This window comes from Bemisia tabaci, chromosome 3 (genome assembly GCF_918797505.1).
Source record: "Bemisia tabaci chromosome 3, PGI_BMITA_v3".
NCBI classification, from domain to species: Eukaryota; Metazoa; Arthropoda; class Insecta; order Hemiptera; family Aleyrodidae; genus Bemisia; species Bemisia tabaci.
The window spans coordinates 31,254,130-31,281,994 of NC_092795.1; the positions used below are offsets into that span (position 1 = coordinate 31,254,130).

Below are 27,865 nucleotides of genomic sequence, written 5' to 3' on the forward strand. Positions count from 1 at the left end.
TGCGTGAAGTATTCCGACAGTCTTGTAGGCGCTATGCGTTTCACGCCGACCGCTGCTGAGCGCACTGTGTTAGACGCAACGCATGAAGTATTTACGTAGTCTTGTAGGCGCTATGCGTTTCACGCTGACCGCACTGTGTTTGGCGCAATGCGTGAAGTATTCATGCACTCCTGTAGGCGCTATCCGTTTCATGCTGACCGCAATGACCGCACTCTATTTGATGCAATGCATGAAGTATTCGTGCAGTCTTGTAGGCACTAATATGTGTTACATGCCGATCGCCACGCTGAGGGCTTCTCCTTTTCATCTCAAGTCCTCGTTATCATTTCTCTCTAAGTCGCGCCGTTCCAGGCCAAATTGCGTGTTTGGTCTCTCTCTTAACTCGACTTATCGAAGGTGCTGTCTCTTGTATCACCAAGAGACGACAAAATTAGAAATTACTACACTCTCAGGAAATGAGAGATTTTGTCGCCTTTTCTCGTTTGTAATTTTGTTTTTATAAATCCGATTTTTTTATACCTACACTTTAATCAATTGCAAATTTTTGCCGTCCCTTAGATTTGCCGCCATGGGCCGCGGCCCATGTGGCCACCCCCTTAATCCGGCACTGGACTGTTGCTCCCTTATGATTGTCCATGAGGAAGTGTTGAATCCCTGCTTCCACCCGTCGCCAAGAGCCGAGTGGAGTGTCTCTTGTCTGAGTATCATCATGAACTCAACGGCGCCATCATCGTGATCATTATCATTGTATAAAGCACGAAACGTAACTTGACATGGTGAACTTGTATTTGCATGAACACCAGTGCTCAAATGAATCTTGTAAGATGAGATACTTTGGACTACCAATATTATGATGTCCTCAGCTTTGGATGGGAAATCGTTAACTACAGGGGGTGTCCCAGACCATCTCGTACCAAGCTTTTTTTTCAGTTAGGTATTTTATATAGGTCGGAGTCGAGGACTGTGAGGACGAAAAATGAATCCCGAAATCCCAAATACCCCCCCCCCCCCATATTCCTCTTAGGAATTAAAAAGAGGTTCCTGGCTTCAAAAAGTGGAGTGCCTTCACAATTGACAACTAGGCAAGGTACAAATTGAAGCACTGCTATACATGATTTTAATCAGAATTTCATGTAGAACGAGATTCTTGCATCAAAAAATACTGGAATCAACTCCGAACTAAGATAATAACCTTTTAATTTTACATTGGTTACAGGCAATTTGTATTGCCCGGCCACAAGAAATTCAATACTCTACGTGAGTCAAATCGCGTCTTATTACAACGGTTTCGGTAGGCTTCTCAATCGAGCACTGTTCCTTTCCCAGCCTTCATCATTCAAAGTGTAAACAATTTGCTATAACTGAGCCAAAGCGTCATGATTGAGGAGACAATATTTTCGTATAGCAGAGACTGCCATGGTAACGTTTAGTGTGCGATTTGACTCACGCAGACCATTGAGTTTTCATGAGAGGGAGGTTTGAATTCACGCGTCAACTAACATTAAATATCTTGATTAGGAGATAATTGCAGTAATTTTCGTTGCGCAAATTGTATTCTACGTGAAATTTTGGTCAAAAATCATGTATCAGAATGATTAATTTTGTGCCTTGTCTAGTGGTCCATTTCGAAATTCTTTCATCAAAACAAGAATGTGCGGAAAGTTTAAACCTTAGTAGATACCAAGAAGTTCAAAATCGACCCATCCGTGTCCGAAACATGACCTTTGAGGTTGGGGTATAGAGCCCCAAGAAAAAATTCTTGGACACTAAATTGACATTAGAGGCCCAGAATAAAGGTGTGTTTGTGAGAAATTGACTCCAAGGAGACCAAATCTGGCAGTCATGAAGCCCATTGTGTCCTCGATGGCGGAGTAGAGTAGTATTTTTTGTTTTTTAATTTATTTTATTTAAACACTAAAATCTGAAATGGATTTAAGTCGTTCTTGCTTTTAAATTGGCTAAAAGGACAACAGTTATTGAGCGTTTTATTTATTCCGAAAATATTTGGCGAAGGTCTGGTCGAAGTGGCGCAAGGCATCTGACAGTGTGGATCTCGATGGGTGGGAGGAGGGGGTGACTAAAACGAACCCCTGACACACAGCAGTTCCCCTCGCAGCGTGAAGCCTCAGTCTGGTCTTGAGGGTTGTGCGACCGCCTCAGTAGCTATAATGCCTCTCGCGCCAATCCGCGGTTCGGCTCGTAAAATTGGAAGTGTCGTAAACACATACTTCGCAACCATCTCGACTCGCGCGTCTAAAAACCTCTAAAAAAAGGACTTGCATCAAAATAACAAAAAATGTGACGTTTATGTGAATATATTTGGTGCTAACTTTGCTCACTGTGGAATGGATAATTAAGTGTAAAAATCCCAGAAAATTATAATGCAATGTAATAACATGAGAAAACTCCATCAGGTGTGAATTTTCCCTTAAGTTATGATGATCTACAACTATCGTCGTATTGAAAATTAGTAGAATCTTCATTGTTCCACCGCCATAATGGTGGTTATAATGGTGCCACCGGTAAAAATGGCTATCGATCAGAGGGAATCAAGAGAGACAAGGGTGATCATTAAATTAATAAAAGAGGGATTCGACCATATCAAAGTTTTTAAATATTTTTACCTCAAAAGACTCATCCACAACCCATTTTCATTCAACTCTATTTTCAAGGTCAACTAAAAACTTTTCAAAAGTTTAACGATCCTAGAATATGAATACAAAATTATTCCCGAAAATTCTTAAGTGATGAAAATATTTTTATGTTTTGTAATTTTATTTTTAATGTTAAGTCGCCTGAAAACACTAATGATGCGCGAGAGACTCCAGAGTCGTATCAACTAATCTAGTTACATCCTCTTCCAATCCGTTAGGAGGATATCTGTTAATCATGTCTTAAAACCTAGAATGCAGTATGCTGCATCTCAACATTATTGTGTTAACTATTCTCTGATAGCACCGGGAAACAAAGAGTTTTTTTTTCAAATTGTTTTAACTTTTTAATTAAACGTTTTCGGTGACTTTTTGGCACACTCAAGTGAAAATATTCTTTAGAGATCTCTTGCGTTTCATTTTGAAGAACTTGCTTGAAAATTACTTAGGAACGTTGCGAAACTTTTAAAATTTAGTCGACCTCCACTCCATTAGAGGACACATGTAACTCACTTCAAATTTTTTATTACAAAATTAAATTTTTTCACAGATTTTCTCCGAGGTGTCATATTAATCTTTTAATGTTGCACAAAAATAAGATTGTCATTACGTTAATTACAAGTTTATTTACTTTGGATCCCTCTGGTTTCTCAATTCAACTAAAGACCTTAAAGTTCCCAGTGATTACCGAGCGTCAAATATGCTTCGTTACAGCAATACCTAAATTAAACCAAAGTTCAGTTTCGTCAAAAAATTCGAGGAGTAGATCACCGTGCAATTTTTTTTTTATTTTTTTAAAATATTTTGTTGATATAGACGACTATAGAAAGTATTAACCCTATTTCCGCGCTATAGTCTCCGTTGGCGAACATCGCTTTGTGCCTCAGTTTGCTCCGCAATTTAATACGCGGAAATAATCGTTTTCCTATTAGCTCAAGAAGATTAAATCCTGTTTGCGGTTAGGTACTCGCGGTTTAGCCCCTTTGTCTTTACCGGTCGCTTGCGCTCGGTGGAAAAAGGGATCTCTATGTTGGTTGTATCCAGTTTAGGCGGGGACAGTAATTTTCCTAATGTAATTTCAAAAACAAGTGCGGGTGAACTCAAATGAAAATATAATTTTCTCCCCGCCTCGAAGCACAACATAAAACAATCCGAAACGTGTTCAGAGCAGTGCAGTGATTACTAATTTTAAAAAGTGTCAGAAATGTGTCAGAGGCCTCGATCTCTACGAAAAAGTAAGCAGCAAGGGCTATCAATAAAACAACTCGGAAAAGAAATTTAAAACACTGTGAAAATATGGTTTTTGAAATGTCTCATGGACGCCTTATATCTGGTGGTCTGCAGCAATTTTCTAAACATTCTGGACACGTTCTGGTGATTTTAGAGTTCCCCAAAATGCTTATTGTGAGATGTTTCAAAAACATTAAAACGTTCCAGTGTCACATTTTTAAGATATTTCTGAAACGTAGTGTCCTATCGTGAAATTATCATGAGACAAAAAGCCGAGGCCTCCAGATCATAGAGTTCTTCCCATTATTTCGATTTGGGAGATTGCACATTTCTTGTCTTTCATTTTTTCTGGCGACAACTAATAAGCATAATTTCTGAGAATTCATGCTATTTGTTTCTCATCTTATAAGAAATATTCTTTGAAAATCCGAAACAAGGGACTGTTCATAAGATACATAACGCTGAATATCGGATTTCTTCCACTTTCCCCTCCCCCGCGTAACGCACTCCTCACACATTGCCGTGCTAAGGAAGAACGCCGTATGAGCATTTGAGAGTTGCCAAACTTCCTTCGATAAAATGTTTACTTTTTAGGAAAGCTATTTATATATTTCCTTTAAATTTTCAGATTCTTTATAGGTAAAATTGCGAAAAAAATTACCTGACAAATTGGGAGGAAAATGTCCGTAAGTTTACTAGTAAATTCGCGTTTTGTCAAAGGAAATTTGGCAACACCTGGAGGTTCATACGGCGTTTCTCCCAAGCACGGCAGCACAGGTGTGCGCCCCGTAAAAATTACCTAACGCTCAGTTCGACCCCCACCCTTAGTTCGACCTCTACCCTCCTCAAATTATCGTTTGACATGAATCATTCATCCTAGAGTTCCTTTATACTGAGAGTCAAGACAACACCCCCTCATGGAGTCACAAACGGGAATAAATATTACACAAATTAAACGTTTTTCGTAATCTTTGATCGGCCCATTCTCGAATTCCTTTCTCCATTCCTGCCCTCATTCCGTTTGTTCCTTGTCGAACCCGTAATTCCTCGGTCCATTCCAGATTATGATCTTTGCAATTGGGGAAAATGTAATCTTTATTCCCGTTTGTGACACTGTGGAGGCCTAAAATACGGCAACCAATCAGAAATGGATTCACATTGTCTTGACTCTCAGTATAAAGGGACTCTAATGGAGCACTAGACAAGGTACGAATTTCAGCATTCTGATTCATATTTCTTAACCAAAATTTCACGTAAAACACGATGCGCACAACGAAAAATACCGAAATCAACTCCTTACGAAGATATTTAATGATTCTTGATGCGTAAATTCAAACTACCCGCTCATGAAAACTCAATACTCTACGTGATTCACATCGCGTGCTAAACGTTATCATAACAGTATCTGCGATTTAAAAATGTGGCAACCTCAATTTTGACGCTTTGGCTCAGCTATAGCAAATTACCAATAGTTTGAACAACACATGGTGGGAAATGAACATCGCTCAATTGAGAAGCTTGCTGAAACCGTTGTAGTGCGCGATTTGACTCACGTAGAGCTTTGAGTTTCTTGTGAGCGGGCAGTTCAAATTCCTCGTACCCAATGTGAAATAAAAACGTTGATATCTTCGTTAGGAGTTAGTTTGAGTAATATCCATTGCGCTAATCGTGTTCTACGTGAAATTCTGGTTAAGAAAAATTTATCAGATTGCTTAAATTCGTACCTTGTCTAGTGGTCCATTCATCCTAGATTGTCGAAAAATCGGCACTACGCACGGACCCATTCTAACGTCACGTATAGGAAACCAATACGCCTCCTCCATACTGTAACGCAGGCTCGGTCCCTTGTTTCCCTCCAGTGTTACGTATTTTATGAGAGGCCTCTGAAAAGACGTTCGAATGAGCTCTATTGATAGTTCGAGGTATCGTGGTGCGCCATTCGCTCCATAATTTGGAGTCGCATGCCTAATTTTATAATTGTCTCTTGCTCCTCTCAATACGTAAAAGTAGTTCTCTGAAAACCTCTGTGGTCTGGGAGCTGAATTTATCAGGCTGTGTTGTGAGGCAGAAATTCGACTTTAATGTGGACCGGTGCAGTTGAAAACAAAAGTTCGGAAATTCTCTCGGCCGATCCCCCTAATCTGCGTCAAAACAGAACCACCGAAACTTTTTCGAATTAGAGAGGCCGGTCTCTATACCAGTTTAACGTGCACAGAGCGTGCTACCCTGAATTTGAAGTATTGGGTGTTTTATTTGCAGCGTTTTGGATTTCGGTGTTAATTCGCTCTCTGGTAGGAGTCCAAATTTAACACCAACGAGGCGGGACAAATACGTGTTTTTATTATTTTGGGATAAAGAGATTTGCCCACGCGTGAGAGTTTACTTCGACTTTCATCAACTGGACTACATTTTGCAATTAGTAACTAGAAATTCCGGCCCGGTTCAAAAACAACGTATGTGCCATTAATTTCCCTATGTACATAAGTGTTTTTTTCAGATGAGCCAGAATTTATAGGTCCAAATTGCAAAATGCAGTCCAACTATCCGTCTGAAGTTGCACATTGACGGTAAAACCCAAAAACGTGCACCTCGAGCGCGAAGTTTCAAAATTTCCGTTCTGTTTGAATGGTTTCCCTCACAAAGAATATCACAATGATTTTTACCCAAAATTTTCAGAGAATATTCGTAATTGTTAGAAAAAACTGAGTGCATAGAATTTAATATCCAAAATGGGTTTGCGTGGAATTTGTTTAACTACATGAGACGCTGCCTAATTTTTTCTGATGTTTAATTTTTTGAACAGGAACCTAAGTTACGTTTTTAAGTATGTTTTACATAATTAATGGCAAAGGTTGAAAATGTTGAAATATTTAAGTTTGCTGTTTGGAAAAAAAAGTTGAAATGAGAAAAAATTAGGTAACTTGAAGTGCAGTTAGACTGAGACCTGCTGAATCCATCCATTTATATTACTCCTAAAAAAAATGAGACTGGAATTGTGCAATGTCGCGAACCAACATGAGTTATTCCGTAGTTGCACTACAGACATGCCTGAAAGCCTCTCATAGGGGACAAATGCTGATTATGTATATTAATAGATATATCAATAGAGAAAGAAGACAAAGAGAAAATGAAGCCATCCTGTGCTGCAGTGCTAAGGAAGAATGCAGTATGAGCCTTCAAACGTCGCCATATCTCTTCCTGTAAAAAACTAATTTACCGGAAAAATGGTGAATATTTTTCTTCAAATTTTTTCAGACAATTGCGTTCGTGATTTATTATAAATATCTGAAAATTTCAAGGAAAAATACGCAGAGCTTTCCTCAAAAATTCAAGTTTTATACGGGGAAATTTGGTACGACGTTTGGCGAATTTTCGTACGACGTTCTTCTCTAGCACGGTAAAAGTGGTGAAAGTGAGTGGTTTCAATGGAGATGTTGCATGTGTGAGGGATTTGCGATTTGACTGTTGATTCTTATGTAAAAGTTCGCGAGAAACACGATGGTGTCACTGGTTTTCTCTGAAATCATCTCCCAAGCTCAAAAAAAGCTCTCAAAGTGAGGCCAAAATGGAGGGGATATCCCACCTTACCCTGAAGTCCACCTTACCCTGAGAGTCCACCTCTACATCAAAACAAACTCTCCATGCAAAGATAGGGAGCAAATACATTAGCAGGGTTGCCGTGTTTTCAGTTTTGGAGTCCCCAAATAAAAGGACAGCCCTGTCAATGTATTTGCTCCCTATCTTTGCACGGAGAGTTTGTCTTGATGTAGAGGTGGACTCTCAGGACAGCGTGGGATATCCCTTCATTTCGGCCTCAACTTGAGAGCTTTTTTTGAGCTTGGGAGTTGATTTCAGAAAAAACCAATGGCACCATCGTGTTTCTCGCGAACTTTTACTTTAGAATCAACAGTCAAATCGCAAATTCCTCACACATGCAACACCTTCATTGAAAAAAGAGGTAAGTAAACAAAGAAAATCCATGCGTTTATTGTTGTTCTCAACACCGCATTTTTGCATTCAATTAAATGCGAGAGAACGACGTGAGGTAGATCCTAAAATCGCACTCTGGAGCTCATTTCGATTAACATCATCCCCCGCCACGCCTTCTCCGTTGTGACTTTATTAACGAGTTCCTTTCTCTCGTTCTAGTGGTTATTCGAAGCCCGGGACAACTTAACAAAAGCTCCGGTTAAAGAATGGGAGTTGCAACCCGATAGTTTCGAGCGAAACGACGAAAGTTGTAATGGTTTCATTGTGCTTCGCTCCGTGGCATTGTTTGGGTGGTGGTGCAGAAATTTGGCGTAAAGCTGCCTATTCAAACAGGTATAAAGAGCTCTGAATGAAACATTCGTCGAGGAATTCAGAACAATGACGGATTACACGAACTTGATGGAAATTGTATCGTGCAGCAACAAATCGGTGAGTTGATTATTTATTTCTGATTTAAGATTTTTACAATAACGAAACATTATAAAAAACACCCAACAACGGAAAATAATGTGATTTATTATATCGGTCGATCTAACTGAATCCAATCCATTGAAGTTCATCCTTTTTTTTAACGTTTAGTTTGAATTGCAGAGGTGGGTGTAAGGAGGCGCTTAGCCCAGAACCAGCTTTTGAATCGTGCGAAAACTGCTAAAAATTGGCTTCTTGTACAATTTGGTGACTTTGGAGGGACAAGTTTTCAAAACTAAGGTCAAATCCTAATATAGCGTCAAAAAACATGAGAACCATTCTGAAAAGAGGGTTCTGAAAATATGCAGGCCCTGGTTTCTCCAAGCCTCGATTGGTCGCTGACCGACCGGTCGCGCGCAGAAAAATCGCTGTAACTCGGGAACAAAAATTTTCCAAAAATCATAAATTAAGTGGATTAGATTCCGAATTTTATGGAGAGTCACTTCCACTGATTTTTCTTCACATAGCAACGATCGCCTTGAGAGGAGTTACAATAAACGGGAAAAAGCCGAAGCGTCAAAATCGAAAAAATCGATTTATGATTACGAAAAATTATGCAACCATCAAAACAGTGCACGTGTTCTTGTAGGGTATATTTTCGACGTTTTTTTAGCGCAAACCGCAACACTTACACTCAAAGTGTTCCGATCTTCAAAGTTTTGAAAAAGTTGAAATTTTTACCCCTGCTCCCTCCCCATAATTATTCGAGGGGGCTGAAATTTTGCCTCGGCATCGGTGACACCTACACGGAGAAAAATCTATGGCTTTATAAAGCATATGGTGGCTCATATGAAACAACACTGTCCACTAAAGTCGTAAATAAACAAACGATTCTCGAATTTAAAAATTTAAGGTATATTCCTGGTCCCGGACGTAAATAGCCTGGTTGCTGATCGCCGTAAACTAACTAACTATTATTATATGTTGCCTTTACTAATATTAGTGGTGTTCCATATAAACCACTAATTGGTTTATGAGCCATAGCTTTTTCTCAGCGTAGTGCAACTTTTGGGACAAGTTTGGGCCAAACCAAAACGGGGGGGGGGGGGGGGGGGGGGCAAAATCGGCATTTTTGGAACATGCTCTGTGTGTTGACAAGCATGGGGATTAGGGGATATGGAATTATGGATATTAAGGGATATGGAAATGAACTGCCCTTAATGCAAGAATCTACTCTGGGAAAGATTTGGGCAAGGGCAAATCGCAATGCAACAGCGCGGTGATAGATGACTGAAAATCACACGATTCGTTGATCAGAAGGGTGGGAGCGTCATCGGTAACTCCTGAGTTTGTCGGTAATATGATCGCGGCACAAGATCCGAAGGGATACACTTCAATCTTCAGGCGCATGATCGCTCTCTCATCCTGAAACTTCGTTTGGGTCGCGTGAATGAAAGTTCGCTTTGACTTCGAGCAACTATTTCAACTCTCCGGGGATCAAATTGCATATCTAACGAAATGAAGGAACTTTAGGCATCGCGATGATCGATAGCGGAGTAATCTATGGGGTATAAGAATTAATGCACGACATGGAATGCCCCTTCATTAAAATTCGATGCAAAACAGGTTAAAGTCGTTGCTGAAGCTCAAAATCACATGATGAATGAGGAGTTAAGGTTAAATTGCACTTGTCTCGTGAGTCTAATTCATTTATCCCTTGGCAACACAAATTGCTGTGGATCCAGTGTGTTTGTATTGGTCTTTGAGATGCGAGTATATAGAAAAGCGTAAAACTGATGAATCAAGTAGGTACTTTTCCCTTTTTTGAAATGGGAACCTAATCGGACCAACTGCATGACGAATCGATGAGCTGAAAAAGGTCTCATTCTCAAGCTTAGAATTCGATTTGCAAAACTAAGCCGAATTGTGATTTTTTGTTTTGTTAGGTATTTTTGTTGGGTTGTTTTGTAACGGATTGTGATGTTTGTGACCCTTAACGGGAGAAAAAGTTATTGTTCATCGACGGGTCTCAGTAAAAATATGATTTTGATGCGGTTTTGACTGCAAGGCCATCAATATCCCCAAATAATAAGTTGCGAACGTTTTAATTCATTTTTTACCGTTGAAGAGTGTGCGAAAGGGCCGTTTATAATTTACGTAACGTTACGAGGAGAGGTGGGGGGGGGGCTGAGGAGAGCGTTACGCCATCTTGTTTTTACGTGTTAAAGGATAAAGTCCCACGCCATAAGAGCGGTACAAGAGGAGGGGGGGGGGGGGGTCAAATAGTTCGTTACGAAATTATGAACACTCCCAAATGAATGAGCACCTTCATTTTTTTCGTTGAAGTTGATGGTGAAAATTATAAACTTCAATTCCCCATTATGAAAACTCGATGGAAACCCTTATCAACTTTCATAAATTGTGCATGGGTCCAAAAATAATGGACTGAAGTTTCCCTTCGTTCTTGGGGGCTGCCGGCTGCTCGCTGCTCCTAAAAATAATGAGGGCGGAATGCCGCTCTATGAAAAATCGCCGTATAAACATTCCAGAGTTGCCAAACTTCCTCCGATAAAATGTTTATTTTTGACGACAATTATGAATATCTTGAAATTTTCTGATATTTCAGATCTGATAGCGAATGAAATGGTCTCAAAAATTCGAAGAAATATTGAGAGATTTCCCAACTATGCAAATTTCATCGAAGAAATGTTGGCAACTCCTGAAAGCTCATACGGAATTTTTCCTTCGCACGGCAGGATTCCGCTCGTTTTGGGCATAAATCCAATTTTGCCTGATCAAAAAAAGGAAGAGACCGGAAAACGATTGAAATGTATCTCAGGTGACAAAAAGCACGAGTCTTGTTAAAATTTAATGAGTGGGCTCTGTGCTCCAACGCGTCGAAAGCATCTTAGAGATTCACCACTCCTTCCGCCCTCTTTGGGAGATGCCACTCGTTGCGGGACTTGCGGGTGAGATTTCCATCGGAATATAAAAACGAACCGCGACAAGAGGAACAGACCAAAGGACGCGAAATGATGGTCAGGAGATTGCCAGATTATTTCTACATTTTCCGCTCTTTATCCGCACGGAACGTGACCGCATCCCAAGTCGTAGCATTTTTCGGCGGAAAAATCGGGATATATTGCGATTTTATCGGCGATAAAATCGATAGGATCATCAACATTTGAGCGATTATCTTCGATCTTATCGGGATAAAATCGCGAATTTATCGCCCGGAAATTTATCGGAATATTTTCGAAATAAAAATCGCGATAAATGGCGATTTTATCGACGAAAATTGATCGCGATTTAATCGAACCGAGAATTGCAATGTGTAGCGATTTATTCGTCATAAATCGAAATTTTCAATGTGAATAATGCGATAACATCTCGATATATTGCCACCGATATAATCGCGATAACTGACAAATGAAATCGCTATTTATCGCGATCACTGCTACTCGGGATCCGCACGGAACGTGACCGAATGGTAAAAGTCGTGCAAAAAGTAAGTTAAATGATTCTTCCACCGTTTATCGACATCCCTTCATCGTTTGATACGGAATAAGTCGCATGAGGGATTTGGCGACCCTAGGGCTTGTGCGTTTCAAGAATTCTCGATAAATCTTCGGCTTCCTTGCTCGGCACAGCTCCTCTCCTTAAGGTAACAATTTAGAAGTCACGTCCTGACGGATATGAAGAAAGAAAACTGTCGAGGAAGGAGAACCGACAAAGGGAATGAAAGAAAGTCCCACGTGGCCCCCTATAACTGCAGTGGCGAGACGTGAATGTTCAATTATCGATATTTCCCCATTAGAGGCTATGGTAAAGAATCGATTTGTAAAATGATCGCTGCGAGCACCCTGTTTATCGATCCTTTTCCATAGGTTTAAATGACAAATCAATCGACGTATCGCAAGAAATTAAAATCCAAATTTAAAGAATCAAAAAGTTAGTTTAAACTTCCTCGCTGCCATTGAGCTCCATGTAATTTTAAAACTTTAAACACGTATTTCTCGAAAAAACAAAAACTAATAACATGATCAGTCAGGATCTGCATCCATTGATGGCACGTTAAAAAACAAACAGAAAAATAATTTCCTGGTGGGGCGAATGATTAAAATTTCTGTGTCTAAATTGCTTCAAGTTAATTTTCCACAAATCATATGAGGCAAATTTAAACTTGAAATTCGGAACCTGTTGCGCACCCGAACTTTCCGGAGGAGTATTAAATGTAATATCCAAACTTCCTGCTTGATGAGTTGATTCTCGGAATCGCAATCTTGAATTCCTCGTGCGCTATCTCAGACGACGGCGCCCCCCCCCCCCTCCCCCCTCCGTCCAGAGATTGTTCTAATCGGGATTAGAGCCATCGGATATCTTCAGTGATGAAATTTGGTGACTTTTGAGATTGAGCCATGGACTAAAAAGTACTCTCAAAAGTATTCTGAAAGTACCCTCGTAAAAGTACTCTTTTAGAGAAACCCTTTGCCTCAAAATATACTTTGCTTTTCTTGCGCTCTTGACAACAGAATCATCCTCACAATATATATCATATATCATATTATTATATCATCTTAATATATAATTCTGATCATTATTATATTATATCATTAATAACTATAACTAACTAATTCCGCAAGCCCGATAATTTGGGTCAAAATTTAGCGGAGACCGCCGGGCCGATCGGGGCGCGGGTGGTACGGTGGTATCGGTTTGACCGTGTCGGTCCCCCGATCGAGGGAAAAATAGAGGGATGGCGCGGGGGGCCCCGCGTCCCTTGCGCCCTTTGAAAAATCGGTTATCCCGTTCGTCCTGTCGGAGGATGCGCGATTTATCGTTATTTTCGAGCGCTTTTTTTCGGTTAGCTGATAGTTCGACTGCCCGAGGTGGTTGTTGTAATGGAAATCGCCGAGGCTGATGGATTTTCGGCGGAAGCGCACATCCGCATTTTACGTGAATAAACCATAATATTCGCACAACAGGAAGTTCAGAGATCAACTTTGAACGAGCTATAAACAATGCGATAATCAAAGTGCGAAGCCACGGATCTCCTTTTGCGACGTTGCAGAAGCAGACTCCCTGCCACGCTCAACGTAATTTATTTAAAATAATCATAAATTTTCTTCTCCTCCGGTAGAATATTCTGTTTATATTTCAAGCAATAAAGTTAGCTTCTATCTAATTTAAAAAAATTGATGGAAAATTTCCGCAACTTCAATCCCAAGATTGCAGGCTTCTGGTGTGAACACCAATCGGCAACGATGCTATCCTAACCTTACATTAACTCCTAACCGTGGTAATAACGTCTTTGATGAATACATTCAAGAAAGAAGAAGCAATAATTTACTATGGTTGAATTGCACGCCAAACGTCACCATGACAGAGTCAGTAATATGAAAATATGGCAACATCAATCTTGACGCTAAGCTCAAGCTGTACACACTTTGAATTCAGCTCCCGTAACCAATGGACAATAAAAGCGTTAATAACATAGCTAGAAGTTGATTTCAGTAGTTATCGTTGAGCGAATCGTGTTCTGCATGAAATTCTGTTGAAGAATCATGTATCAGAGTGCTTAAATTCTTAACTTGCTTAATGTTCGATTCAATCTAAAAAAAGCGAACATAGAAAACTTTTCTAACTTTTCTCAGAAAAAATGTTTTATCAGGAGAAACGAGGCAACGTTGGACTCCTCATACGGCGTCGAAACACAACATGGGCCTTCCCTTTTAAGCCTTCTTTTTCGATGCCGCGATTATCCTAACGCGAGTTCGAATAATTGCGCCGAACACGGTGCGGTTGGCGTCAAACACGTATTAGCGCCTGCAAGACTGCGTGAATACTTCTCGCATTGCACCAAACGCAATGCTAGAGTTATTTGCGATAACTACCCGACCACGGGTATAGGAGTCACATTGTCGCTAACTGGCTTGAAGGCGCATCACATTGTGAAGATGACTCAACACTCGACTAACGATGAGCCCCCCTCCTGGCTTGCGCGACGCTAAAATCGCCGCAAAACTAGGACCACGCGTCATTACTTTTGACGGTCTCTGCCCGATTTTTAGTACCTTAATTGCAACGATTCAGCAACTCGTATAATGTCTAACCGATGCAGTGATTCTGAAACCTGATTTGCGTAAAATTAATTTTGGTTTAATAAAAAGAATGCGGAAGGAACGGAAATATCGCGACGAAATTTTTCGTGATTTAATTCAAATTATTCCTGGAATTTCTCGGAAACTTCTACAAAAACTGTGAGTAGTTTTTTTTTAAAAACAAAATTGATTAAAAATAAAATAAAAAATTAGTAGAGATTTGCAACGTTGCAATCGGAGATAAGAGCACTTTTTTCCGCGTGCAGGCGTCGATTTTTTATTTCATTTATGGCGGGCTTAAATAACTTGAACGTGGCTGTTCTACTATTTTTTTACGTGTAGCTTTTTGCAGTGGTTGGCGGCCGCTAAGCGGTCACAGGCATATAGTTTGGCTATAATTTCATGCATCGTTTCAAGTTTCCCTGAAAACACTCTAATTGTGCCTAGTATCATCAAATGATGCGCAAAATGATCGGCAAATCTTTACGGACAACCTATGTTTAAGTTTAATACATCACAAACCACAAGCATTTGCACAGTCTGAGCTAGAAAAGATAGAGCGCCTTCGTCGGGCTGGATCTGTAACTTGTCAAAAAGTTAATCCCATTCAGACGTTTTACCATCAAAGTTAGGTGATGCGTCGCACAATGGAATAAACAAGTCAATAGGAAAAGTCGGACAAAATGTGGAAACTTCAAAGGCTTATAACTTCTGTGTCATTGCTTTTCTCGTAAAATTCTCCTGAAGAAACACACTTTATAATTTAAAATGTGACGAAGTAAGCATTAAAATTTGCAGTTTTAGCCTAAAAATGAATGTCCGACCTCTCTTATTGACTCGATCTACTGTGCGTCGTTAATAGCGACACCTACTAGGGCGCACGTTGCTTTTCTAAGGCCACTTTAGGTGGAAATAGCTTCGATTAGTGTGTGCAGGGCATTTCTACTTAATTATTGAATGTGTTTTTCGGGTTATAGAGCCCAAATATGGTAAATCGAAGTTTTTAATAAAATCCGTTTTGAGGCAGCGAGGCAAAATGTACCAAATCACGACTTTTTGACTTATTTAATACACGCTGTTTAAATATTGGATTTACGAGCCGTGCAATAAAGTTTTGTCTCCCTAGGGTGTTTGAATTGTCGAGTCGAAATCTGATGAGGTTTTTTTCCCGCTCTTAAAAGGTTACTTGGTCAATGATAATGTTGCAAGACTTACCTCAATAAATTAACGTTTTCAGATGTAGTGGATTTGTTAACTATTCATTTACCACTTGGAAAACCTTTTTAGGGTTATTGATATTTGGCTGTATAAAATGAATTCACATCCTTACCCGAGTAGCACAGATTGCAATAAGTAGCAATTACATTGTAACAATATTGCAATTCCACTGAGTGTTGTGTATGTTGCCTAGCTCCTATTTGAAGGGGCCCCGTTTATTGAAACTCATTGCGATAAAATTGAAATAAGTTGAAATTTTCCAATGCATTGCATATTGCATATCTTTCTGACACATGGAGCTCATTTTGTTGATTGTTTAAAATCTGCAGATATCGGCTAAATAACGTAAAAATATTGCGATTTAATGGGAAAACAATTACGGGCCTGTTGCATGCAAGAGATACAGCCGCGCAAATAGACTTTTTATAGGTGAAATGACACGAAAATTACGATGGTCACATTAAAAAAGTCTAAAATACACTCCTTACTGCGCAATTTGCGTTGTTAGGAGCGCGCTTTTTCAAATTTCCCGAGTCTGGGGGCAGTTTTCTAATCACCGGAAACGAGCAAACGGCGGGCTCGGTGATTTCCGGAAGATGCCGAGTCGTTGTTGTTGTTGTTGTTGTTGTTATTTTTTCCTTCAGTTTGTTTACAAACCCAACGTGATCTCTTATAGTGGTCCATATAAGCTTCATGCGGTAACCAAATCGACCAACTTTTAAATATCCAACTCAATCCTTCTACATTTCATTTCACGATATCACGAGCTCCGATTTTTAGGTTATGGTGTCAGTTATAGTGGACCGGAAATAGCCGCGAGTTGCCGTTAATTGTTTCCGTTAGAAAACTGCCCCCAGACGCGGGAAATTTGAAAAAGCGCGCTCCTAACAACGCAAATTGCGCAGTAAGGAGTGTATTTCAGACTTTTTTAACGTGACCATCGTAATTTTCGTGTCATTTAACCTCTAAAAAGTCTATTCGCACAGCTGCATCTCTTGCATGCAACAGGCCCATTGTATTGAAATCAAATTGCAATTTAATTTCAATGTTTTCGTTGCACTGTATTACTTGGGTAACGCTGCAAAACATCTCTGTAAAAGAGCCAAAATTCGGATGAAATCTACTATGTTCAACCTCAGGAAGCTCAATATGAGGAATGTCCGTGGAGCTGGAAATAATGAACATGCGAGGTGCTAATAATTCTCTGGAAATAGTGAAATTACAGCTGGCAGAGCTGTCAAATAAATGCATGTTAGTGATTAAATTATAATTCGATTTTGCCTTGAATAGACACATGAGTTCGCCCTACTGATCTCTTCTCATGAACTCAATTCCGGTCCTCAGGTCTACGTTTCGACTGTGAAACTGTTTGACCGCGTATCACGTTTCCAGCGTTTCAACATCTCCGCTCCCATTTAATATTATCAAAGTGTAACAAACTAACGTTATCGCTTGACATTTTCGCCGAATAATCTTCACAAAGAGAAGAAAAATACAGCGGCGTTTCTGGGAAGTTAGAGTATTTTACCATCTAAAAAATGAAGTCTGACAGGTAGAGTCCAACGTCCCTAAGGGGCCGTCCATAAATTACGTCACCCATTTTTCCCGACTTCTTGACCCCTCCCTCCCCCTCGGTCACCTGATGTCACTCACCTCCACTGCCGTGCTAAGGAAGAACGCCTTATGAACATTCGAGAGTTGCCAAATTTCCTCCGATAAATCATGTTATTTTGACGAAATTTATGCACATTTTTCTTTGAAATTTTCAGATATTTTAGAGTAAATTGCGAACAAAATTGTCTGAAAATGTTGGGAAAAAATATTCAAAATTTTCCCAGTAAATTCGGTTTTTATCGAATGAAACTTGGCAACGCCTGAAGGCTCATACGGCGTTCTTCCTTAGCACGGCAGTCCAGACCTCCGCGCTAAAAATTACGTCATTTCAAGAGCACACCCCCTTTTTTCTGTGGTTGTGGTGTGCAGTTGTTTCTAACCTTCACTTCAAGTGTATCACACGTAGATTCATAAGTTTTTTTTTTTTTTTTTTTTTTTTTTTTTTTTTTTTTTAGTTTATCTGGCTTTTATTCCAGTTTCGGAATCTACAGACAAGATTTTTAACAGGAATTATTTTTTAGTGTCAGTAGACATCAGGGGGATTTTGGCACATCCATGCTCCGGCTTTCAAATTTTCAGAGATTAAGGCCGAGTAGAATCTGTCTCTGCAGATCCACTCGTCAGTTCCGTGAAAGTTTGTCGCCAGATTCATAAGTTAAAATGACTGAAAAATAACGTTGATCACATAGGAAAAGTCTAAAATCCACTCCTATTCTCCTTATGATCAAGTGACGTCACTTTTACTTGCTCCTTTTTTTGCTCCTTTTTTTGCTCCTTTCCCTCTCCGCCTTCGACCGACCCCCCCCCCCCCCCCCCTCCAGAACTCAAGGGATCTTCTGAGTGGGTCCCTGCGAATTGCGAGGCTTTATGTCATGTCGTTCCATCTCCTACAGGGAAAGCACTCGACGTTTCCTTTGAACGTAGAAGCAAGTAAATTGGAGTAAACACCTATTGGCTCATTCGATGACTTAGTTATTCGACGCAGCGATCGTCTCAGGAGGGAGCAAATCCCGAACAACATTGGTGCTCGAGTCTGTTTGAATTTAAACGTGTTTTGAAGTCAACCGAAACTACGACGGCGATAACCTCGTCTCGACAGGATTGTAGTGCTTTATTTTTCCCATGTATCGAAGTGTAAATTGTAATGAGGTAGTTTTGCATAAAGGTCTGGATCTCTTTGGTTCTTCTTTTCCAAATACCGAGGCATTAGGGCAAATGAAATCACCGCACCGCACTACCACTTTTTTCCTCTTTTTTTTTGATATTCCACAATCCTTTTGGAACTTTCCTTAAGGTTCCTTAATCAAAAAAATCTCCCTCCTTATTTTTACTGATCATTCGAATCAAACATTTTGAAAAGGTCATCTCCAAAATTTTGACTAATGAAAGAATCTTCATCTGCTGGATAGAATAATCAGTCCCTAAACGCCTGCTGCTGATCGACTCGAGGGAGTCTCATTTGTCGATAATTTTGACCAATAGTAGTCTACCTGCTAAGGAAGAACGCCGTATGAACATTCGAGAGTTGCCAAATTTCTTTCAATTAAATGTCTATTTTTGAGGAAAATTATGAAAATTTTTCTTTGAAATTTTCGAGTCAATCAACTTGAAGTCTGCTTTATTAGTATAGATAGATTATGAACAAAATTATCTGAGAAATCGGTAGACCAATATTTAAAAATTTTCCTGAAAATTAGTACTTTGCCAGAGGAAATTTGGCAACACCTGAAGGCTCATACGGCGTTTTTCCTTAGCACGGCAGTATTGTTCAAATGCATTTTTATTCCTTCACTTGCTATATTCCTTGGGCTCCTTTGATTTGCCAAGCTTTCTTAGTTTAACAGGACACTTTACAGTAGTTTGAGCGCATGAGATAACATCGACATTGTAAGATTTTTCATGCTAATGTAAGGATAAGATGTAAGTTATAATCATGAGGATAAGATATCAAATGACTATTCTTGGTGTACAGGAGGTGTAAAAAATCAAAAACCACAAGAATTCGAAGCCTTCCAATAGTTTCTCCCTCGGAGATGGTCTTGATGACCTTCAAATATTTCTCAATAAGTGAAATAGTCAAATATTTTCTTTCTTATTTTTCTTTTTTCACCTGTGGCGATGATTATTATGTCCTTTGAATTACACGGGGAGTTAAATAAAACTCTGATTAATTATAAACACTTCCCTGCCCAAAATTTAGAAGAATCTCCCCGCTTGTTCGAGAAATATTCTTTTTATTTTTAGGTATTTGGATGGAGAAGAGACTCACGAAACTTTTTTAATACATTCGAATAAACGTAGTTTACGTACAAAATGCTCACGCGCGTATTATCAAACTTTCCACAATCGTCAAAGCTCGTATACTTGCGAAACTTATACTTGGCAGAGTCCCCCGCCCTCCCTGCCGGTATTGAAGATGCATCTGTCTATGCTATGAGTTTGAAACTTTGACTCTTTATAATAGTAATTATGAAGAAAAAATATGCATTAAAAAACTGAATATGATCCGTGAAAGAAAAATATACACGGATCTCAGGATTTAAATAATTATAACATTTGAAAGCAATCAATTTCAGGCAGAAAATTGACAATTGCCGATGATTGTTTTCCGTCAAATGGACCCGCTTTTATAGAGCATCATACTTTAGATGATTTAAAAGGAAAAGAGGAAAATAAAGTTTATACAAGTTGAGGAGCGATTCTTCAAACAATAAATTGGTTTGTTTTTCCGTTAATACAAAAGTCGGTTCACCTCACTAGACGCGCACTTAAAATGTGGTCAGGTGATAAGAAGCCTCCAGCATTGAAAGAGGCTTGGTATCAAAAATTTAAAGCTTAATGTAAAGAAAATGTCCAAATGAATGAATCTGCACTGGGAATCAAAATCACTTTCAGAGCGTAACAAAACCGATCGAAACTTGCTTTGAGAGAATTATTCGAAACATATACGTCAGATAAAACGCCTTCAGTTTTGGTGATACTTCACCGCCCACACCGGAGTTAAAATATTTGTATCAAAAATCATTGTGCGTCTTGTTACCAATTCGGAATTCGGGGTTCGTTTCAATCGCTTATCGAATATTCATTTATGCTGTCTTGCTTTTAGGCGGAGGAAAGAACATGAACGTGAACTGTTTGCTTAGTTTGCAAATGTTTCGTATTTTGGCGGATCTTTTCATGACTAATGTGCGTGTACTCGTATGTAAACGCTTCTAAACTTTCCGCAAATATAACCAAGATTATGGAAAATTTACCCCTAAAATTTCAGCTGTTAGTTTTGTTAAATTTCCTCCAAAAAATTCAACATCAAAGAAAATTGAAGCGTTAATTTCGAAAAAGTGCCAACTCTGAAAAACTAATTTTTTCAAGATACAAGAATACCTGCACAGAGGGCGAAGAAGTTAACGCAATGAAATGGTTCTTAGATTTAAAGGTCTATAATTAAGGATACTTTAAAAGTTGGTAAAACGAGAAAAAAGAGCGTAAAAGTTGGAAGCTGTCCGAACAATTTTTTTCACTGTAAAAATTGTACTTCAAATTTTTAGAGGTGGCACCTTCTCGAAATAAAAGAGGTTGAGGCGATATAGGATTTCCTCTGAAATGGAGGAAATGAATCAGACGTATTAATGACGTAAATTTCTTCAAACGAATCTGAATGTAACAACAAATTAATCAAAAAAGCTTGAATATACATAAAATTAGTCAATTTATTGTGAAAGAAGTCAATAAAAACTTTCATTTTTTGCAATAGAGGTGCTGGAATTTTGACTCAAAATGAAGAAAAAAACCGAAGCATTTACATTGATATTGTTGATGATGATTTGGCGCCTTTTTTAAATAGACGGCCGATAGCCATCATTGTTTGAAGCATTTTATTCGCGATTTCGAAATATCCCCTTGGGTATAGGTGCCTCTACTCCTAAAGGATTACTTTCCGAACAAATACTCAACTTCGAGAAAAAGCCGAATCGGCAGCTTTTCGAAATTAATGCTACAGTTATGCAACATCTGACGTAAGCAGACTGATTCCAGTACTGCCGTATACTAAAGAAGAACGCCGTATGAACATTCGAGAGTTGCCAAATTCGATAAAATGTTTATTTCTGAGGAAACTTATAAATCTTTTTCCTTGAGATTTTCAGAAACTCTGGGTGAAATTGCGAAAAAAATTATCTGAAAAATTGGGAAGAAAATATTCATAAGTTTACCAGGTGTTTTAGCAAAGGAACTTTGGCAACGCCTGAAGGTTTATACTGCGTTTTTCCTTGGCACGGCAGAGTATAAGTCGTCCATTTGATGATTTTAAAAAGTAAGGAAAACGATGTTCACAATCAACAGATATTCTGGAGTAAACATGACAATCATATCAGTCTCCACATACAGGTTAGGTTAGATTGGGTTAGGTTAATTCTGAAGAGATTCGAGGAAAATACGCGTCTCCTAAGCGAAGACGGGACGGAGGTATCGTATTTTAACGACGGCTTCGCACGTCAGGAAACTTGCGTCTCGGCTCGCCGTCGTCACGAGATTGCACCTGAAGGCGAATATTCATTTTAACGAGGGTTTAATTTAATGGTCCTCGGTGTATTAATTTACGCCGGCTAAACTCCGATTCGTTAGCTAATTCGTTGTTTAATTTTGTGAAAGACGAAAAGTTACGGTGCATCCACCGAGCGGAAAGAGTTTTGGTCCTCCGACGGCAAGCAGCACCTCCCCTTGTCATTCAACCCTTCTTTAAGCGCCAACCCTCCCCCCGTTATTCGGCGAGCCGCCACAACAACTTCAGTTGGCTAAGGGCTGTTTAACTTGCAGAGGAAACATATTTAACCATCTCTATCCTCGACGATGAGAAATAATTTGGACGCATTTCTGCCAAACGGAACTATGTGCATTATGAAGTGAGCCGTGTTATGCATATATTCTTACGGGTCTCGGGGCTCATGTCTTAATGCACATAGTTCCTTTTAGCATAAACACGTCCATTTCATGTTTAATTACTCGTCAGAAAGTTTTAACTAATTGAACGAGCTTGCGAAGCGATGAGCGGCGGCGCCCCAAGCCGAGTGGCGAAGCGATGCGATGCTTCCACGCGCACATGTTTCAGCTTTTTTCTTTCTTTCTTCATTAATCTCCGGGACCCTTGCAAATAAAACGCTTGAGAGGATTTGTCAATAGCCGGAATAATGTAATGCGGGTTTCCTGTACACAGATGATACAGCTAGCCAAGGAGACATTTTGCGGGCTGATTATTGAAATTTATAGGCAAACTATAGACAAAGATGACAAAAGGGATATTGAGGGATCCTATTGGTGGAAGCGGGTGGTTGCAATGGATAAAGGAGATAGATCATAGACTAAGTAACGGCAACCCACGAGAGACCCTTTTCCTTTAGTTCGTCCATCATTTTCTCCCTCAGTCTGTGGGCACCACCCATTTCAACCAATAGAATCGCTCCATCGTCTTCTTTGTCTATCGCTGTGTCTGTAAATTTCAATAAATCAGCCTACTGCTTGGAAAATCTTACTCAAATGCCTGAAATTGCTCAATAGCTGCACGTGGATTATCAACGAAATTTCATGATTAATAGCCTGAAAAGAGAAGTATCAATAAGAGCCGTTTTTGGGCCCACACTGGATTTCTTCAACCATATGATTTTTTTCTCATAAAAGGTCCATACTATTTGACAGAATAAGTCATTATTTGGTAATTTTTTATCGCCTTCCGGGGTTAACACCGGTCTAAGACGGGTCTGAAGGCCGACTTCGGCGAGAAATGCGGGTTTTCCGGGTTTGCGGTCGAATGCCGAAGAATCCGCATTTTTTGCCGGAATCGGCAATCATTTCAGACCCGTCTTAGACCAGTGTTAGACCCAAAAGGAGACAGAAAAAACAAAACTATGATGCTTTCCGTAAAATATCTACCTGCAATGAGCAAATAATCGTATAATTGAAGAAATTCAGCAAGGATGGCCCCCATGGAGAAAAAAGTGTCACAATCCCAACTATACTCCTGGCTGATTTTAGCGCTAGTATATAAGAGTAGTTGCACCAGCCAGAGGTACGGTTGAGTCAGCCGTAAGTTTCTGTTTTTAACACAGATTATTTTCTTTCAGTGCCGAAGGGGGCACTATTTTTAATGTACTAAAATTTCACGGGAAAATTGGATGAAATGTCTCGTGAAATTGCATTGTGAACTTTCAAATTCATATTTTTTTTCTGAAATTTTCCATCTCGGCAGGCAAATCACGTTGAGCCTAATAGAAAATTGCTTTGTCTGCGTGTTTAGTGAGCACACTGTTGTGTTCTGTTTACCCACGGATATTGGGCAAACTAAGATTATATTTCTTCCGGTAAGGAACTGAAATAAACACACTCGTGTGTTTAAATACATTTAGTAGTGTAGTATGAGGAGTCACACTTAAAGATACCATTTGTAATTTTTTGTTTCAGGAATACTCGATACCACCTAACATCACAAAAAGCCTAACAAACACTAAAGCAAAAGAAGACATGGCATTCTGGTTGAAATTACTCTGGTCAGTGCTTTTTGTGTTGATGTTGGTCGTCGCTGTGGGCGGGAATTCCATAGTTATGTGGATAGTTTTAGGTGAGGTGTCATCCAAAATTTCTATTTCAGAAGAGCGCTCCATTAAACCGCTATCTTGGCATCCTCCCTTCAAATGAGAATTCAAAATTTTTTATTGGCACCGGTATAAATATTTTCTGTGAGTGATAAATAATCGACGAGAATTCCAGAAAACGTTCAGTTCAAGAGCGCGAGCGAATTTGCCTTTGAATTCTTCGAATTCTTTTGCATTCATTGGACCGAGCAAAAAAAAATGAGGGTAAGAGACATTTCATCAAACAAAAACGTAGATCACTAAATATGTATATTGTATCGACACGAAAAGCCCAATAAAAGTTGAGCTTTTCACAGTTCCCTCTATCCTCGGACCCTGAGCTTTTATTGAGCACTGCGATTGGATTTCTTGGAAATTCACTCATATAGTTTTGGATTACACAGTTCGGTGCCTGCGATAGTTTTGAAACAGGAGACTCTGTAGCGTTCAAAGGTCCGAGTATTCCAAATTAATTCTACGTAGTCAAATTGAACAAAAGAGTAAACAAATTTAAAACAAATTGACTCCGTTATAGTATGACCACCACATCGCTCAAAAAAAACATCACCATGCGTCTCTTATCATGGAAAAATATTTGAGTTCGTAGCCTGTGATTTTAAACACAGCAAATGGTCTCGAGGAATCATACCGTCCCCATGTACGTACACTCTCCAACCGAGATTTATTTTTCATATTTTTATATCGATTTCAGTATTTTTCAAGCATAACCTCTCCGATATTGACCGCTTAGCGGAATTGCGTTTTCTAGGATAAAACTTTTTTCCGGCACAGCCTTTTGCGGTTAAGAAAATCTGGGACCCAGTCCTCGAAGTCTAGTGAGAAATTTCTCTTTGAAGTTAATGAAGTGCAGCATATGAATGACTCGCAACGTACGAACTAGCAGTTCAGCACACATATAAAACTGCCTTCAATTTAAGCTGCTGCAACAAGCAGAGCGTTCATAATGCTTGACTCGTGTACTCTAGGCAGGAGTTTACCTATAGACGCTGTTAGCGGCGACGTCATCATAGGGATTCTCTATTATATCGAATTGGATCCAAGCAATAACATTGGCATATCCTCTTTTAATGCTGCCAATGCGAAAAAATCGATATATATAGCTTTTCTGTGATGTGGCACTGATAGCGTCTATATATACATGTATAGTTATTCAGTGTCAGCGAACAGCCCGTGACTGAAGGCTTAGGTCTAAATGCTTCGCCATAATATATGCTTTTAATAATGGTCGTTTTATGAATTCAGCAAATGACTGGAGTTCACCAAGGCGATGGACCAGAATCGTCCCGATCGAAAAATAAAGAAAAACATGTTTTTAGTCTAATATTTGTCGACCAAACCGACAATAACAGATTCAAGTTTAGTTGTTTCTTGTCGACCTCTTACTCTTTTTATTGGTTTTATTTTCTTCCCCTTCTCTTATCTTCTTCTTGTTTCTCTTATCTTCTTCTTGTTTCTCTTATCTTCTTCTTGTTTCTCTTATCTTCTTCTTGTTTCTCTTATCTTCTTTTCATTCTCGTTTTCCTCTTGTTTAGGTTCCTCTCCTTTTCTTCTTTCTCTAATCTTCTCATTTCTTCCTTTTCCTCCTTTCTCTTTTTACTTTCTATTTTTCTAATCTACTTTTTTTGTCTATTTATCCTCATTTAACACATCTCATTCTTCGTTTTCCTCTCTACTCTTTTTCTTTTCTTCTTCTTGTTCATTTTTTCTTCCATTTTCTTATTTCTCTATATCTTTTCCGATGTTTCTTATTTCCTTTTTCTTTTTCCTCTTCTTATGCTCTATTCCCTCTTCCTCTTCTTCCTATTTTCTTCCTCTTTTTCTCTTCTTCTCATACTTTTTTTTTCTTCTCCTCTCTCTGTTCATGCTCTTATAGTAATATCATTTCTAATTTTTTATTGAAAAAATTGAAGTAGACTGACGTGAAATTAGAGCAACCTTCCTGTTTGGTTAGGAGCTCTTACTTATGATTGCCTCGCATAGGCATGAGCGAGCCAATTCATAATGATAACTATTCGACCACGTGGGCGCTTGTGTTGCCTACACTGATAATTGAAGGCAAACTGACAAGACGTTAAAGAGACCTCTTCCCATTTGGTGGAAAGCTCTAATTTGTATGCGCCTCGCGTGTGCGCGCCATTTCATAATGACTTAAAAAATTTGATAATTTGTTAATCGCAATTAAGTTATTGACTTGCTGTTTGCTCTGAAATTCTTTGCAAATTGTGAATTTTCATTTAATGTTCGGTTCTTGGATACAGCATAACATCAAGTTGATGATACTTGTCTTTTTCTGGATTTTCAATCGGTCAATTTAAAAACTGGTTACGTTTGACCGCACTCAAGCGGTGCTGCGTTCTGCATTCCTCTGATTAGGCGCTCATCTAAAGATCCGAAATGGTGACTCAGGACTGCACTACACAGCGGTGTTCCGTCATAGAACACAAGACTGCTTAATTATATGAGATGCTTTAAAAAATTCAAAAGGTCAACTGTACTTAAGTGTTTTTTCCATAGTATAGGAGAATATAGGAGTCCCAGAATAGGAGTACCAGAAATAGGAGTGACATCCTCTCTTAAATAAGAGGTTGTAAAATCAATTGTATTTACGCAGAATGTACACTATTTGTAGGTACATATATTGTTGTTTCAATCCCTCAACAGTTTATTTTGATGAGAGCCGTTCTCAAAGTTTAAATTCACATGTCGCGTTGTTTAATGAGGATGAAACGTTAACAAATTTTAAACTATTACAAATTATGAAATCATTGGACACGTGTGAGTATACGTTCTCAAGTTCGTGGAAAAATCCGTATCCAATAATCTGCCTTAATATGTTTTGTAAGCTCGAGCTTCTTCGTAAGTAAATTCTTGAGAACCTTGCTATATCGGTATATTATAAATGGCAAACAGGAGCAATAAAATTATCAACGGCTGCATCAAACCACCACTAAGTAAGGAACCTTCGCCAAAGATAAAATGAAATATTTTTAGAGAGAAAGAACTAAGAGGAGAAGAAGAAAAAATGAGGAATTAATATCGAATATTAAACAGGAAAACAGCTGCTTCTCAAAGACTTCAAAGTTTCAACATTTACGGAGACCCCCGAACCTCCCTCCACATCTTCCATGCAATCACGGCCCTGCATAGGGGCCCCCGGCCGCCTGGTTTTCATCAGAGGCGCAAAGTATGTTTTACAAGCAATGCCCGTACATTTTTAGACTGCATTTTGCAAGAAGGAACCACCATTCTCAGCTATTTATGAACACCGATATGCAGATATATGATTTTATGGATATGCAAGATACAGTGGTTCCTTATCGCAAAATGTATAGTCTACCTTACAACCCAATCTCATGCGGCTAAAAGCTCCTGTAAGCAGAGAGCCACCAAAGCGCGCCAAAATTGGTTTGTTTTGTACCAACCATGAAACCTGGGTTACACGATCATATTGAGGCTATCATATTAGCGGGGTCACTGCGCAATAGGTTTCCGCGCACCTATTAGAGATGAGTGTGTTAACAAAGTCCTGCGGCACACGGTAATTTGATGGTATAGATATCTCTGATTGGTATTCGCAGAGCCAATCAGAACCCTGACCTCACTGAAATCGCCAAATCGATGGCTCATTGTCAGTCTTATCTTGTGACCCAGTTTTAACACTCTCTGCAAGAGATTTTGACACCTATTTTCAACAAGAGGCCTAATATTCTTTTCCTCTTTATTTTTACTCAGTCGGGAGGGATGAACCCAATGCAAGTTCATTCAGAGGCCACCATTACCCTCAATATGCCCTGTGTATGAATAGTGACCATAGGCATAATAAAAACATAGACAGATACGAGGAGGTACGAATGACCCGAGAACTGCCCCCCCCCCCCCCCCCGACGATTCTACGTGGTCACCTTGCAGAAAATGTAAACAGATGCAGAGGTATACACTTACACAGTGGCTGGCCTGCCCCTCGGACGTAGTATAATAACGTAAGGTTTCTCTTTCTTAAAAAAAAAAATTC

General features: G+C 39.3%; 1 protein-coding gene across 4 annotated transcripts in view; it reads left to right on the top strand.

Moving 5' to 3' along the window:
- The first annotated feature begins 2,050 nt into the window (after positions 1-2,050).
- Positions 2,051-27,865, top strand: part of LOC109043943 (tachykinin-like peptides receptor 86C) — a 49,407-nt gene continuing 23,592 nt past the window's right edge. The window contains exons 1-3 of one of the 4 annotated variants that reach the window (XM_019061321.2): positions 2,051-2,414; positions 8,031-8,300; positions 23,663-23,819. In XM_019061321.2, coding sequence (XP_018916866.2) covers positions 8,250-8,300; positions 23,663-23,819 — 208 coding nt within the window. In that variant the 5' untranslated portion in view covers positions 2,051-2,414; positions 8,031-8,249. Of the gene's footprint in view, positions 2,415-3,456; positions 3,887-8,030; positions 8,301-23,662; positions 23,820-27,865 lie in introns of those variants that run through there. The other 3 variants (XM_019061320.2, XM_072298160.1, XM_019061322.2) reach the window with 3 other exon arrangements.